This window comes from Chlorocebus sabaeus, chromosome 21 (genome assembly GCF_047675955.1).
Source record: "Chlorocebus sabaeus isolate Y175 chromosome 21, mChlSab1.0.hap1, whole genome shotgun sequence".
Lineage (NCBI taxonomy): Eukaryota > Metazoa > Chordata > Mammalia > Primates > Cercopithecidae > Chlorocebus > Chlorocebus sabaeus.
The window spans coordinates 108,653,144-108,670,442 of record NC_132924.1 but is presented as its reverse complement, the minus strand read 5'-3'; the positions used below and the strand labels follow the sequence as shown (position 1 = coordinate 108,670,442).

Sequence of the window (17,299 nt, the reverse complement as noted above, 5' to 3'; positions counted from 1 at the left end):
ATAGAAACCAATTTTTCAAATTGGAGAGCTGAGTTAAAACTTGTCCAGATTATTTCAAGAAGTGACCATTCTGCAAAATAACATAAGCTATTCAATTTTTCTAACAATTTTTAAAATGCAAATTAACAGAAAAAATTTTATAGTTCAAAAGTTCTAACTATAATACCCCTAACTACTAAAGCTTATAAAAGGGTATGAGCATATAAAATCAAAGAGATTAAGTAGCCAAAGATCCGGGACTTGAAACTTGGGCTACGATTCCTAACTCATTTTTACTATTATTCTACAGCAAACTACAGCATATTCTATTAAACCTTTCTTTTTTTTTTTTTTTTTTTTGAGACGGAGTCTCGCTCTGTCGCCCAGGCTGGAGTGCAGTGGCCGGATCTCAGCTCACTGCAAGCTCCGCCTCCCGGGTTTACGCCATTCTCCTGCCTCAGCCTCCCAAGTAGCTGGGACTACAGGCGCCCGCCACCTCACCCGGCTAGTTTTTTGAATTCTTTTAGTAGAGACGGGTTTTCACCGTGTTAGCCAGGATGGTCTCGATCTCCTGACCTCGTGATCCGCCCATCTCGGCCTCCCAAAGTGCTGGGATTACAGGCTTGAGCCACCGCGCCCGGCCTCTATTAAACCTTTCAAAATTAGTGCAATGGTATGGGAAATTATAGCATAAGATTGTGACTATATTACATAATATTATAATTATCTATGTATAACTATATTATATAGCTAATATAAGATATTAACTATCACAGCCGGGCATGGTGGCTCGCGCCTGTAATTCCAGCACTTTGAGAGGCCAAGGCAGGCAGACTGCCTGAGCTCAGGAGTTAGAGACCAGCCTGTGCAACACAGTGAAACCCTCTCTCTACTAAAATACAAAATATTAGCTGGGCGTGGCAGTGTGCGCCTATAGTCCCAGCTACTTGGGAGGCTGAGGCAGGAGAAGTACTTGAACCTGGGAGGCAGAGGTTGCAGTGAGCTGAGATCATGCCACTGCACTCTAGCCTGGGCAACAGAGATTCCATCTCCAAAATAAAATTTAAAAAAAAGATATTAACTATCACATAGTCACTTAAAAGGTTAAAGGGTAACTTTATGTCAGAAAAGTAGTGAAATAAGATTTATAAATGAAGAGGGTATGCATAGGTGAGAAACAGAATTTGTACAGGAATGTAAAAGTCTAATTAGCTATCAACATTTAGATATATAAATTGATAGATAGAAATTAAGTGGCCAAGGAAAGACTTGTAATACAAAAAAAGCTTTCCGCAAACACCTTGGGAATAGCATGACACTAGTGAAAACAAAATGTTCTGGAATTACCTAATTGATAAGATACTAGAATCTGTTGATACTTTAGGATTAGAAAACTGACATAAATTGTAAACTTGAATAAAGCCTTTCCAGATTTACCATAAAAAGATACAGACAACGACAATTCTTTGAGCTTCGAGTTCCATGTACGGTCCTCATTCTGTTAGAATAAACTCCTACTAATATGACAATTAAATAATGTAAATGTAAATAGAAGAATAATATATGCTACAGTGAGTTAATAGGTTGTTAAAAGTCAGTATTCTGGTCAGGCACGGTGGCTCACGCCTGTAAATCCAACACTATGGGAGGCTGAAGCAGGTAGATCACCTGAGCTCAGGAGTTCGAGACCAGTCTGGTCAACATAGTGAAACCCTGTTTCTACCGAAAAAACATAAGATTAGCCGGGCGTGGTGGCATGTGCCTGTAGCCCAGTTACTCAGGAAACTGAGGTAGGAGAATCACTTGAACTCAGTAGGCGGAGGTTGCAGTGAACCAGGACTGAGCCATTTGTACTTCAGCCTGGGCCACAAAAAAGGAAAGTCGGGATTCCGTATCTGTTCTTGACTGATCCAAATATCTCGTTTTTAATATATTGTATGGAAAAAAAAATTGTTTTTAATTTGACACAATGTGAAAAATTAGTCTGTGAACAAATCAAGAAGGAAAATGTATAAAAAGGAATAGTAAATTTTAATTTTAAAAAACATTTAAGGCTGGGCGGGGTGGCTCATGCCTTGTAATCCCAGCACTTTGGGAGGCCAAGGCGGGCAGATCACATGAGGTCGGGAGTTCGAAACCAGCCTGACCAACATGGAGAAACCCCGTTTCTACTAAAAATACAAAATTAGCCGGTGTGGTGATGCATGCCTGTAATCCCAGCTACTTGGGAGGCTGAGGCAGGAAAATCACTTGAACCCAGGAGATGGAGGTTGCGGTGAGCCGAGATTGTGCCATTGGACTCCAGGCTGGGCAACAAGAGCGAAACTCCATCTCAAAAAAAAAACATTTAAGGTGACACTGTCATTCCAAATTTTAAACTCATACCCTAAAGGTAAAAGAGCATTGTCACTGGCTCCAAGAATGGGAAATAGTATTTCATACAATATTTTTGAGAAACAAGGAGAAAAAGGTCTGTATTTCACTACTACACTAAAAAGTTTCATTTAATATAACTCTGGATATCTTCCTATGCTTGTGCTTATGTATGTCAAGGATAAGACTCCTTCCAAAAACTTCATTAAGGGCTAACATGCTGTTTCTCATAACAAAATTACCTACAAGCAATTCACCTGTCACATCAGGTAGCTGGGATATTCCCCTCAATGCCAGTGCCCAGGCAAGTCTAACAGTGGCTTGGAGCCCAGGCAGTTTCCAAAGCTGAGAGTCCTGAAGACGAGAGTGAATTGTTGCAATGTACTGTTTTTCTGTCAACAGTGGAAGTTGATGAATCATATCTGAAAACACAAAAATAGACCACTTTACCAAACACCAGATAAATTCTCACTTCTGATACACAGGAATAATGTCCGAAAGTCAGAAAATCTGAGCATTCTCACAGAAGAATAATGACTAATTAACATTAATTTCTATAAACCAAAAGGTACACTACTGCTGATTGTACACATACTAAAAACAAAAAAAGAAAATGACAATAATCCTAAATTTTAATTTCACTATTTTCAGTTATTTTTATAAGTTTACTACAAATAAACTAGAAAAAAGTTAAAGACACTCATTTTTTTCTGCACATAAATTCTAGAATATTAATCATGCTATCTAAAGATCATAAAAATTTTATTTACTTCATAGAAAACACAGGTCAAAGATAACATTACTGAAATGACAGTCACTGTCTCTCAGAATGTTTTAATAAAAAGTTTGAAAATGTAAATAAATGGTAACGAAACAAGCAATTAAGTAAATTAGGCATGTGCAATCATAAACATGTAAAATATATGCTTTAATACTTTCCATTCCAAATCCCCCCAAAAAACAGAAATAATTAACAGGACTGCAGTTGTTTTTTAAATGTGATCTTATATATAAATATTCAAATATGAATGGATTGCACACACAGGAACAGAGCATTCTATTTTAGTAGCTAAAATATCATCCTTTTTAAATGTTATCCCCACAATTTTAAGTCTGACTTTTTTTAATGTAGGTAAATGTATAAAACTCAATACCATCTCGTTCCTCTGTGCTTTGCTCTATAAAACTGGTATCAAAACAGTACAGAAGCGCCATAAGAAGAGCCAGATTCACTGCATCCAGTGAGCCATTCGCCTCAACTGTCACTCTTTCCAAATGTCCAATAAGGAGGAGAGTGTCTTCTTTGCCTAAAGGTGACTGGCAAGCCCAGGCAAAAAGGCTTTCTGCAAGAGACTGCCTGCACTCCTTAATGAGATCAGAAACCTAGAAATAAAAACATATGACTATCAGCATAAACAAATTACAGTGAAGCCTGGTCTTATTCCAAAGTACAAACTACCTTTTACAAAGGCTAAAAAAAAAAAACCTATCTAAATCCACAGGTGATCCTAAGATGTCACCTCTGGAATTCTGAACAAACCCTATTGTTTATTTCTTATCCTTAAGTTCCTTAAGAAATTGGGATAACCAATTTCTTGTTCACTTCATAAAAAGAGCCAGAATGGCACATAAATGACTATACAGAAGCTGAAACAACTGCAGGTCAATTTTATGGACACAGCTGACTACTAACTTTAATATACATTATGAGCTGACTATAATCAACAATAATTTATTATATACTGTATTGTCAAACAGTAGTACAGTGAATTTTGAATGTTCCCAACACAAAGAAATAATAAACGTTTGAGGTGATGGATATGCTAATTATGTTGATTATTACATATCATATATATGTATCAAAATATCACACTGTACCCTATACATATATACAATTTTGGGTCAAAGAAAAATAATAAAACCAAAAAAAAGAAAAGTGGCAATCACACATGGTGTCAGCTACATAACTCATCTTGAAAAACTGAATATTTTAATTGTCATGTTTCTGCCTCTAAGATTTGACAGACAACTCATGAATTGATTTCATTGAACCCTTGCCTCTTTGCGATGTTTTTCACTGCCCAAACCTCTCTCTCGCTGTAGTTTCTCAAACTCATTATTCACATCGATCTGTGACACCAGGGTAAGAACTTTATAAGTCAATCCTTGCTCCATCAGCTCATCTGTAAAGCGTGTTGTCATTGAAGCCAGCTCTGGACTGTAATGAAAAGAAATCAATAAACTATGTTAAACAATATTGCTCATACTTCTTCGTAATAATAGATATAGCAAACGCTCTTTTTTTTGAGACAGAGCCTTGCTCTGTCACCCGGGCTGGAGTGCAGTGGCGTGATCACCGCTCACTGCAGCCTTGACCTCCCAGGCTCAGGTCATTCTCCCACCTCAGTGTTCCAAGTAGCTGGAACTGCAAGTGCATGCCACCATGCCCAGCTAATTTTTCTATTTTTTGTAGAGATGGGATTTCATCATGTTGCCCAGGCTGATCTAAAACTCCTGAGCTTAAGTGATCCTTGTAATCTGTAATCTGTAGGCTGTAATCTGTAATCTCAGCACTTTGTAATCCAAAAATAATTAGGACCACTGCATCTGGGTCCAAATTATTTTTTATTTATAAACACAATAAAACAGATTTAAATTGTTATATCTTTCTTGGCAGAATGAGAGAGTATATTACTCAGCTTGTTACATACTGCTCAGATTGTATATAAAAAGGAAATATTGTCATTCTTCAAGTAATTTCAAATTAACCCCTGAAATCCCAAGAAGTAAAAAGACCTGAGTTCTAGGGTCCATGTCTTTCCCCGTCTAGACTGTATCAAGGCTTTCAAGGAATTCGCAATGCATCGCTTTCCATCCCAGTACAAAAGAACAGCTACTAATCCTCTGGTAAGGCCAGGAAAATGCGGCTGTTGGTGCTCTCCTAAAAAAGGAAATTGAGAAATAGTATTATTAATAAACACATACGTGTTTAGGAAGAGACAAAAATCAATTTAACAATGTTCAGTTCAAAGAATCACAGTCACTCAAGGCTTAAAGGGCCGTGGGGTCCTCTATTACAAACATCCATTTACTGTCTAACTTCTTGCTCAACATATTCTAGGGCCAACCAACTTATCCCTAAACACCAACAGGGACCTGGAATTCACCATTTTCCGTACTCTCAATTTCTAACCCTCACACTTACCTGTGATTTTCTACATACTGGGTGAGAATCTTTTGGTCTCACTGTTGTCCACTGAATTTAATCTTATTTAATGCCCATTTTACTGTCTCATATGGCATCTTTCAAATATTTCTAAGTTTCTTCCCTCAGAATCTTCTCTGAATAAATAACCTTTTTATAATTCAAGTTCATTCACCATTTTAACTGCTCTCCTTTGAATGAGTTCTACTTTTTTTTTGAGACGGAGTTTCACTCTGTCACCCAGGCTGGAGTGCAGTGGCGCCATCTCACTGCAACCTCTGCCGCCTAGGTTCAAGCAATTCTCCTGCCTTAGCCTCCTGAGTAGTTAGGATTATAGGCACTTGCCATCACTCCTGGCTATATTTTGTATTTTTAGTAGAGACGGGATTTTACTATGTTGGTCACGCTAGTCTTGAACTCCTGACCTTGTGATCCACCTGCCTTGGCCTCCCAAAGTGCTGGGATTACAGACGTGAGCCACCACCCCCGGCTAAGTTTCACTTTTTTTAAGAGTACTTTGCCTATAGTTTCAGTTTCATTTCCTAGCTTTCTTTTCCCCTTACTGCAATTACTCCTCCACTCTACTCCTTTCTGTTCCCCAAATTCATCACCTTGCTTCACCCTCTTGCACAGGCAATTTCTTCTGCCTGGATGCCCTTCATCCTCCCAAATAACCACCTATTCCACCTGACGTATGCTTACTCATTTTGCAACATCTACCTTAAACTTCATGATGTTGTTAAGACTTCTCTGTATAATCAAGGTCCATCTAATACCTTCTCTCTGGACCATCTCTAAATCTTGCACAAAACTGCATCAATGTACTTAACTGTGTCAAAATCATTTGTTTCCACATCATTCTCAATTATTAAAATATGAGCTTATTTACATTAGTTGAGATTTTATTCATCTTTATATCACTGGAGTGATATAATTAACACCATGCCTGGCACATTGTAGGTATAGAAGAAATGTTTGTTAAATGAAAGTTCCGAGTTAAACACAAAACTCAAGCATGTCCAGTGAACATCCCCTTCATTTTCAATATCATACTTCTTTTAATGCAGTCTTAGGTCAAAAAGTATTTTGGCAGCCATATATTATTTTTAGACATATTAAAATTTGTTCAACTGAAATGCCCATATTTTTTTCAAATGGCTCCTCCGTTATAATTAAAACAAACTACTTCTAATACAGAAATTTTTCTCTCTTTTCTCTATACAGCAACCAGAGAAATAATTTCAGAGTTAGAATGAATTATGTAATGTCTCTGCTTAAAGCCTTCATCAACAACTTTCCATTGCAATTAGCATAAAATCCAAATACCTTTCATAGCATGCAAAATCAAACATGCTCTGATTCCTGCTGTATGTGCATCTTCCTTTGCTTTCCCTCTCATTAATGATGCTCCAGCCACAATGGTCTTTTTATCCTTAAACACACCTTTATTCCCACCTCAAGCACTGGCTGCTTGCTCTCCCTGGAAAAGCCTTATCCAATAGGTCTGGGTGGCTGGAACCTTCTCATCATTTGGGTCACAAGTCAAATGACCCCATCTTAGAGAGGCTTTCTCTACAGACCCTACTTAGAGTTGCCCTAGTCAGCCTCCACCTCTCTATATCCCACTGCTTTATTTTCTTCCTAGTACTCTGTATTATTGAAATCATCTTCTTTTTCACCTATTCACACATCATCTGAATTACTCTCTCAAAAAGAAATTCCCGAAAAGCAGTGACCTTACCTGCCTACTCACTGACAGCAAGGGCTTTGTGCTATAAAATTTCTGAGACGTTGTTAACAATTCTGATCACTAATGACCTTACCTGCCTACTCACCAACAATAAGTGCTTTGTGCTATAAAATTTCTGAGATGTCTTTAATAATTCTGACACTATACTGAAGCTTTCCTTTCAATCAAAGGTTAAAAAAGGCTAGCCAGGGGTGGTGGCATGTGCCTATAATCCCAGCTACTCGGGAGGCTGAGACAGGAGAATCACTTGAACCCGGGAAGTGGAGGTTGCAGTGAGCTGGTATCATGCCACTGCATTCCAGCCTGGGTGACAGAGCGTAACTCCGTCTCTAAATAAATAAATAAGCAAAGAAAGATTAAAAAAGGAAATATTTTGAACACGGTTTTACCAAACTGCATCCTTAAAAACTACGATAGAATCTAAACAATAAACTATTTTAAACTATAAGTCATTTTATAATTTTGCATTATTTTACCACTGTTTCAGTTAAATGTCAACCTACCAGCAAGAAGAAGCTCAACAGCTGCCAATTCTCCAATATCAAAAAGGTCACTGAGAATAAAGGCTTCTTTAATGAGCTGTTCAGGAAGAAGTCGAGTTCCCTGTTGACCCTGAATGGCGACTCCCTCTGTACTGGCTTTCTGAACCTTCTCATGCTGTTGAACATTTTTTGGCTACAATGATAAAATTGTAATTGTTATGAAAATAGCACACTGGAGACAAGGTCCCAAAGTGTTACCTACAGAAGCTTATTCATGATAATTCAGCCTGGTAACATGACAAACAGAAGTATTTCTTATCATTCTTAGGAGCAATGACTATCTTTTTATTCTCCATAATAATTGCACATTTTAAAATAACTAAGAGTATAAATGGATTGTTTGGAAAACAAAGGATAAATGCTTGAGGGGATGAATGATACCCCATTCTCCACGATGTGATTATTTCACACTGCATGCCTGTATCAAAACATCTCACGTACTTCATAAATTTAGAACAGACTTTTATAAGGTAATAGTTTACGTAACCTTAAACTTTTTATTCCAATATGACCTTGTCAATAACTGTGACTGCTAAACTCTGAACCAAAAAATTTGGAGAAAATATACAAAATAGCATACTATTTTTCAAGTTTCTACAGAACTTTTCAACTACATTATAAATAAAAATAACAAGGTCTTCAAATGGTACATAACAAATGGATATATGAACTGTTTAATTACTTAGTAGAGCAAGTAACAGTTTATTAATGTTACATAAAATGTGGTCTTATTTCCTAAAAGATTATTTGGCGCAAACATTTAACATATGACATACAGTACAGAATTACCTGACAGATCATAAAATCTAGTTTCAGAACTTAAAGGTTACACATTGGTCATTGACTCTAGCTCCTCTATTACAGATGGAAAATCTGACATCCGGATAAGTCAGGTAACTTGTCTGTGGTCATAAAACTCTCTAGTGGTAGAGCCAAGACTGGAAATCACCTCAACTGGCTCCCAGGCTGGGGCTCTTTCTACTAAAAAAAGCAAAAAAAAAAAAAAAAAAAAAAAAAAAAAGCTAAAAAGCAAAAAGCCATTTCTTGTAATGCAATCCCATAAATAGTTCTTAGATGGCTTCCTTGCTGTATACAAAAGAAAAGTGCCAGACTGGGTGTGGTGGGTCACACCTGTAATCCTAGCACTTTGAGAGGCTAAAGCAGGCAGATCACTTGAGGCCAGGAGTTCGAGACCAGCCTGGCAAACATGGTGAAACCCCATCTCTAATACAAAAAAAATTAGCTGGACATGGTGGCAGGCATCTGTAATCCAGCTACTTGGGAGGCTAAGGCAGCAGGATTGCTTGAACATGGGAGGGAGGCTGCAGTGAGCCGAGATCGTGCCACTGCACTCCAGACTGGGTGACAGAGTAAAATTCTGACACACACACACACACACACACACACACACACACACACAAAGGAAAAGTGTCAAACAACAAGAAAAGCATTTTCCAAGTTTGAATCCCCTCCATTAAAGTACTCTACTCCTATTGCAAAAAATTTCAAGATGCAAAAAATAAAGATACACAAGAATTAATTCATTCCACTAACACAACTTACATAATACTATAAACACTATAAAATAATACTTAAAATGTTAATGTATATCTGGAAATAAACAAAATAATCAATCTTAGCAAGCTTAGATGTATTACCAACTACAGGTCAGAAATTCTAAGGCAGTTAGTATTTCTGGAATACACTAAATTTCTTAAATAGTCTTCAAATATTATTAAGTTTATCTCCTAGCTAAACATAACATTAACTTCTATGGAGAATAAAGAGATAATCATTTTTCCTAAGAAAAATTCCATTAAAATCACAGCAGGGCACAGTGGCTCACATCTGTAATTCCAACACTTTTTGAGACCAAGGCAGGAAGATCACTTGAGGTCAGGAGTTCAAGACCAGCCTGGGCAACATATCTAGACCCTATCTCTAAAAAAAATTAGCTGGGCATGGTGGCACACACCTGTAGTCCCAGCTACTCAGGAGTGAGGAGCCAGGAAGAACGCTTGAACCCAGGAGTTTGAGGCTACAGTGAGCTATAATCAGGCCACTGCACTCCAGCCTGGAGGACAGAGCAACACCCTGTCTTTAAAAGATATCTAGAAAAGAAAATCACCGAATCACTGGAGACAGGTAACATATTTTCATTACATACATTAAGAGTTTACTTCCAAAGATCTACTATTTGATAGCATAACAGGGTGATGATAGCCAATAATAATTGCACATTTTAAAATAACTAAGAGTATAAATGGATTGTTTGGAAAACAAAGGAAAAATTCTTGAGGGGATGAATGATACTCCATTCTCCACGATGTGATTATTTCACACTGCATGCCTGTATCAAAACATCTCATGTACCTCTTAAATATATACATCCTTTATGTACCCACAAAAATTAAAAATTAAAAAAATGTTTTTAAAATAGTTTTTGCAGCTGGCATGGTGGCTCACGTCTGTAATCGCAGCACTTGGGGAAGCTGAGGCAGGAGGATCACTGAGACCAGGAGTCCAAGACAAGCCTGGGCAACAAAGTTAGACCCTGTCTTTTTTTTTTTAAGTGTTTAGGGGCACATGTCATCAGGACTTCACGAGACTGTGTCACAGTTAATAAATTTCTGAAAAGAATTTGAAAATTTAAAAAAAAGAAGAAGAAAAAAAGAGTTTACTTGCTTCCTCAATCTTAAAAAAAAAAAAAAAAAAAAAAAAAACAACCAAAAAAACTGAAAAAGAAAATTTCTTACCGGATTTGTAAACAATGAGATGAAGTCAGGTTTGTGTTTCTTTAAAATCTTATCAAGAAGGTGAACAGCTTCAGGTTGTCTTCTCCAAAGAGCATTTCCCACTTTATGCCAAATGTCTTTGTAAGGACCCCACAGACTAGCAGCTTAAAGAAAAAAATAAATGAAACCACCGTCAAAGAAAACATACACTTCAAAAATAATATGAGGTTACCATCTACACATTTTAGTTACACTCACAGCTACTTTTTCATCTAGGAAGGTATCTTAATTAATATGATTATCAATTACATTATAAACAACTATAATTAGCACATTACATTAACTATATTAATAATCATTTATTAATATAATAGATTGATATATTGATAATGATTGATGATTGATATGATTGATAATTATATATCAATGTACTGCTTAAGAGACACTAATATAAAAGCATAGTTTATTAAAATTCTCAAGCATTGATATAAAGACATCACTTTATCTGACTTGTAAAATAAATCCTGACTTCAGGTCAGGCGCAGTGGCTCAAGCCTGTAATCCCAGCACTTTGGGAGGCCGAGGCAGGCGGATCACCTGAGGTCAGGAGTTTGAGACCAGCCTGGCCAATATGGTGAAACCCCGTCTCTACTAAAAAGACAATAATTAGCTGGGCATGGTGATGGGTGCCTGTAATCCCAGCTACTCAGGAGATTGAGGCAGGAGAATCACTTGTATCCAGGAGGCGGAGGTTGCAGTGAGCCAAGATCGCACCACTGCATTCCAGCCTGGGCAACAGAGTGAGACACCATCTCTAAATAAATACATAAATAAATAAATAAATAAGTGGATCTCTGGCCAGGCGAGGCGGCTCACACCTGTAATACCAGCACTTTCGTAAGCTGAGGCCGGCAGATCACCTGAGGTAAGGAGTTCTGACCAGCCTGGCCTACATGGCAAAATTCTGTCTCTACTAAAATATACAAAAAAAACTAGCCGGGCATGGTGGCGCACACCTGTAATCCCAGCTACTCAGGAGGCTGAGGCAGGAGATTTGCTTGAGCCCAGGAGGCGGAGGTTGTAGTGAGCCAAGATCGTGCCACTGCACTCTAGCCTGGGTGACAGAGCGAGACTCCATCTCAAAAAACAAAAAAATTTAAGCTCCATAAAGGAACAGTAAAGTATCGAAGAGGATAAGACAAACAATCCTTGTCTTAAAGCTCACAAGTTGGGGAGATACAATGTACATAAGTGAAATATTCCAGTAAAGGAATAGGATTGTCGGCACAAACAATAAAATAATTTCAAAAGATGAAACTGATGGTCAGAGTTGGCTAAGGAATGGCTGCACTTGTGCAGCGTTTGAAGGATGAGGAAAATCTGGGCAACAAACAACAGCCAAGAATAAGTGTGAGCAAAGGATCAGAGACAGGTGTGAGGGTGCGAAAGAGAATTCACAGAGCAGTAGCAAGATTAAAGAGGCAGGAGTAGTGCTTTCAAACTTTGACTATAATCCATAGTAAGAAATATTTCACGTTTCAACCCAGTACACATGTATATACAAAACTGAAACAAAAGTATTATATAAAATACTAAAACTCAGGCTGGCTCTCACCTATAATCCCAGCACTTTAGAAGGCCGAGGCGGGGAGATCACTTGAGGCTAGGAGTTCGAGACCAATCTGACCAACATGGTAAAAACTCGTCTCTACCAAAAATACAAAAATATTAGCCAGGAGTGGTGGCACACACCTGTAATCTCAGGTACTCAGGAGGCTAAGCACCAGAATTGCTTGAACCTAGGAGGAAGAGGTTGCAGTGAGCCTAGATGGTGCCACTGCACTCCATCCTGGGCAACAGAGCAATATTCTGTCTCAATAACAACAATAAAAAACTAAATAAATTCATTTATTACATTTAATTTATGTATTTCGTGTTCTGATATTTTGTGTTCTATCCAATTTTTGGTGAGGGGTCCACTAAATTGATTTTATCTTTATTGTTTTTAAGATATAGTCTCACTCACTCTGTCACCCAGGCTGGAGTGCAGTGGCACAATCTCCGCTCACTACAACTTTCACCTCCCGGGTTCAAGTGATTCTCCTGCCTCAGCTTCCTGAGTAGCTGGGGTTACAGGCCTGCCACCACGCCCATCTAATTTTTGTATTTTTATTAGAGATGAAGCTTCACCATTTGGCCAGGTTGGTCTCGAACTCCTGACATCAAGTAATCTCCCTGCCTCGGCCTCCCAAAGTGCTGGGATTACAGGCGTGAGCCATGGCGCCCGGCCTCTAGTAAACTGATTTTAGACTCACCATTTAAAAAATATGACCCTAAAGCTCAAGTTTCCTGTTTGGAAATAAGCAGATAAGGTACCCCTGTGTTTAGACTCTGAAGGAAAAACTGGTCAAAACCAATCAATTACTCAACAGATGAAACTTAAAACTAACTATAGCCTAAACATTAAAGATTGTAAACAGGTTAAACTGCTGAGAAAACCCAAATCCAAATAAAGTTACCAGCATATAAGAATAACATGAAAGATAACTGTAATGTAATTAAATACATTATAAACCAATGAACAATGATGTCAGATGATGCAATGTAATGGGAAAAAAAATTTTTTTTGAGACACGGTCTCACTTTGTCGCCCAGGCTAGAGTACAGTGGTGCCATCTCAGCTCACTGTAGCCTCGACCTCCTGGGCTGAAGATATCCTCCCACTTCAGCCTCCTTGAATAGCTGGGACTACAGGTGTGCAACCACAACCGCCTAATTTTTGTTTGTTTTTTTCTCCTTTTTTTGGGTAGAGACGGGGTTTCACCATGTTGTCCAGGCTCGTCTCACACTCCTGGACTCAAGCAATCTGCCCACCTTGGCCTTCCCAAGTGCTGGGATGAAATGCATGAGCCACCGCACCCAGGCTGGAAAAAAAAAAATTGTAAAGGGGAGATATACAGGGAGAGGATGGACTAAACCAGTGGAGCTGGATCATCTATTCATACTTTCATTCACTATCAAATATTTACTGAGGGACCTTATAGATATAGACTGAGCAAGACAGAATCCCAAGCCTCGTGGAATTAATAAATTGATAAGACTGACAGACATTAAACAAAGAATTTACAGGTATGAGCCAGGTGCAGTGGCTCATACCTGTAATTTCAGCACTTTGGGAAGCTCAAGTGTGCGGATCACGAGGTGAGGAGTTTGAGACCAGCTTGGCCAATATGGTGAAACCTCGTCTCTACTAAAAACACAAAAATTAGCTGGGTGTGGTGGTGCACACCTGTAGTCTCAGCTACTCAGGAGGCTGAGGCAAGAGAAATTGCTTGAACCCGGGAGGCAGAGGTTGCAGTGAGTTGAGATCGTGCCACTGCACTCCAGCCTGAGCAACACAGCAAGACTCTGTCTCAAGAAACAAAACAAAACAAAAAAACAAAGAACTCCAAAGATATCAGTATAATAAAAGATATGATGAAGTACAGAGTGCTATGAGAGTATATGAAAGAGAGAACCTATTCCGAAGATTAGGGCAGGAAGTGAAGCGTCAGGTCTTTGATGTGGGGATGTGGAAGAATGGGAATCTGCATATCTAGATCTTCCTTACATAGAGAGATCATCCAATTCCCTGCTTTGCTTCTCCTGCTTTGGTCCCACACTTGCCAATCTTCTGATTAAAAATATAGCTCGACATACAAATTTCTAATATGAAGAAGGTGTTGACAAAGCAACGTGAATACCTATGCAGACATACTTCCCATTAAAGAGCAATAACTGGCGGACGGGGGTGGTGGCTCATCCCTGTAACCCCAGCACTTCGGGAGGCCAAGGCTAGGAGTTCGAGACCAGTCTGGCCAAAATGGTGCAACTCTGTCTCTAGAGAAACACAAAAATTAGCCAGGCGCAATGGTGCACACCTGTAAATCCAGCTACAAGGAAGTTTGAGGCACAAGAATCGCTTGAATCTGGGAGGCAGAAGTTGCAGTGAGCTGAGATTACACCACTGCAATCCAGCCTTGGCAACACAGCAAGACTCTTTCTCAACAAACAAACAAACAAACAAATAAATAATAAAATAATAAGAGCAATAAATGGCACACTGGTTTATGTATCTGTCTTTTCTGAATTTGATTAGCGAATAATCAATGAATGGGACCTAATCAACTCTAAATACTCTGAAAAAAATCAGATTTCTGTGCCTGCCAAAATGAGGACCTAGATCCTGGTGACTAGCTGACTTTCCTCAGGATGATTTTCTTGGCCCTCTCTCTAACTGCAAAGGATAGAGTAGGTTTCAGCCTTGGATTCCAGGCCCATGATGGAATTTTTCCTATTAGTAAATGGCAAAGTTTCCAGTAGTAGATGACAAAATGAAACTGGCATTGTAGGACAACGGTGTTCTAGTGTGGTTGATAGACTAGAATAGGCAGTGTCAGGAAACAAGGATAATAGGTAAGTAAGCCACTTATAAGAAAATGGAACCCGGAGGTCAAGGCAGGTGGATCACCTAAGGTCGGGAGTTCAAGACCAGCCTGATCAACATAGAGAAATCCTGTCTCTACTAAAAATGCAAAATAAGCCGGGCATGGTGGCAGGCACCTGTAATCCCAGCTACTCGGGAGGCTGAGGCAGGAGAATCGCTTGAACCCAGGAAGTGGAAGTTGCAGTGAGCCAAGAGCGTGCTATTGCACGCTAGCCTGGGCAATGGGAGTGAAACTCCATCTCAAAAAAAAAAAAATTTTATATATATATATACATATATATATATATATATACATATATATATATATACATATATATATATATATACATATATATATATATATACATATATATATATATATATATATATATGAAAATAGAACCTAAACTAGGATGAGGACAGTACAGGAGGAAGAAAAGTTCTGTTAGTAACAGAAAGGACTCAGAATTGGTTATCAAATGGCACAAGGTATAAAGGGAAGGTATTAATGATGACTCCCACGCAAATCTGAAATACACCTTACCAAAGACATTTCAGAAATCTGATAAAGTGCTGACAAAAGTTAATTTTCTCTCCTTCATTTTAAATATTAATTAATACACAGTAGGACCTCTGAAAAACTAATAAATTTCCTTGTACTATACATATTTAGTGTAGTAAGCTCAGTGAATGGTAGGGAAAAATCCAATTTTTCCCCCAGTAACAGTAGGCATCCAATTAAAGGTCAAAACTCTACAATAGGCCAGGTACAGTGGCTCACACCTGTGATCCCAGTACTGTGGGAGGCCAAGGGAGGCAGATCACTTGAGGTCAGGAGATCGAGTCCAGCCTGGCCAACATGTTGAAGCCCTGTCTCTACAAAAAATACAAAAAAAAAATTAGCCAGGCATGGTGGCATGCGCCTGTAATCCCAGATACTCAGGAGGCTAAGGTGGGAGAATCGCTTGAACCCGGGAGGCAGAGGTTGCAGTGAGCTGAGAGCACACCCACTGCACTCAAGCCTGGAAGACAGAGTGAGACTCCATCTCAAAAAACAAACAAACAAACAAACTCAACAATAAAAAAACAAGTACACTGGCCTACTTAGTTCGTCATTAATATCAACATAGCACCAAAGGGCCAGGCAAGGTGGCTCACACCTGTAATCCTAGCACTTTGGGAGGCTGAGGTAGGCCTCCCAAGGTTCAAGGAGCTTAAGTGCAGGAGTTCAAGACCAGCCTGGGCCACATGGCAAAACCCTGTCTCTACTTAAAAAAAAACAGGCCGGGCATGGGGACTCACGCTTGTAATCCCAGCACTTTGGGAGGCCAAGGCAGGCAGATCACAAGCTCAGGAGTTCAAGTCCAGCATGGCCAACATGGTGAAACCCCATCTCTACTAAAGATACAAAAAAAAATTAGCTTGGTGTGGTGGCACACACCTGTAATCCCAGCTACTTGGGAGGCCGAGGCAGAAGAATCACTTCAACCCACGAGGCAGAGGTTACAGTGACCTGAGATCGTGTCATTGCACTCCAGTCTGGGTGACAGGGTAAGACTCCATCTCAAAAAAAAAAAAAGCTGGGCATAGTGGCTTGTTCAATAGTCTCAGCTACTCATGAGGTTGAAGTGGGAGGATCACCTGAGTCTCAGAGGGTAGAGGCTGTAGTATGCCATGATTGAGCCACTGCAGTCCAGTGTGGGCAAGAGAGTGAAACCTTGTATCAAAAAAGAAAAACGAAAAAAAACAAAAACAAAAACAAAAAACACCAAAGGTAGCTACAACAGAGAGTTATCTTCAATCTGCCTTGAGTTTGACCAATTTTAGTAAATACCTTTTTTTTGTTTGTTTTTTGTGACAGGGTCTTGCTGTCACCCAGGCTGGTGTACAGTGAGGCAATCACAGTTCACTACAGCCTCAAACTCCTGGGCTCAAGCAACCTCCTGCCTCAGCTTCTCTAGTAGCTAGGATTACAGTCGCGCACCACTAGACCTGGCTAATTTTTGTATTTTTTGTAGAACTGGGGTATTACTATGTTGCCCAGGCTCATCTTGAAGTCCTAGCTTCAAGTGATCCTCCCTCCTCAGCCTCCTAAAGTGCTGGGATTACAGTAAATACCTTTTTACTGATTACAAATGAAGGGACACTATAAATTTTTCACAATTACTAAATATGTACTTTTAACATGTAGTTTAGTCAGTTGAGAAATACATTTCTTTTCCTTAATGTTTAGGGATACCTCCAGCAAAT

The 17,299-nt window shown here is 39.0% G+C and overlaps 1 protein-coding gene across 2 annotated transcripts in view; it reads right to left on the bottom strand.

Annotated features, from left to right (window-relative positions):
* Positions 1-17,299, bottom strand: part of NUP205 (nucleoporin 205) — a 99,063-nt gene that overhangs the window by 75,317 nt on the left and 6,447 nt on the right. The window contains exons 2-7 of one of the 2 annotated variants that reach the window (XM_037991118.2): positions 10,606-10,748; positions 7,811-7,982; positions 5,149-5,293; positions 4,411-4,570; positions 3,507-3,735; positions 2,595-2,774 (exon numbers count right to left, since the gene is read on the bottom strand). In XM_037991118.2, the coding sequence (XP_037847046.2) occupies positions 2,595-2,774; positions 3,507-3,735; positions 4,411-4,570; positions 5,149-5,293; positions 7,811-7,982; positions 10,606-10,748 (1,029 nt within the window). The remainder of the gene's footprint in view (positions 1-2,594; positions 2,775-3,506; positions 3,736-4,410; positions 4,571-5,148; positions 5,294-7,810; positions 7,983-10,605; positions 10,749-17,299) is intronic. The other variant, XM_037991119.2, reaches the window with a different exon arrangement.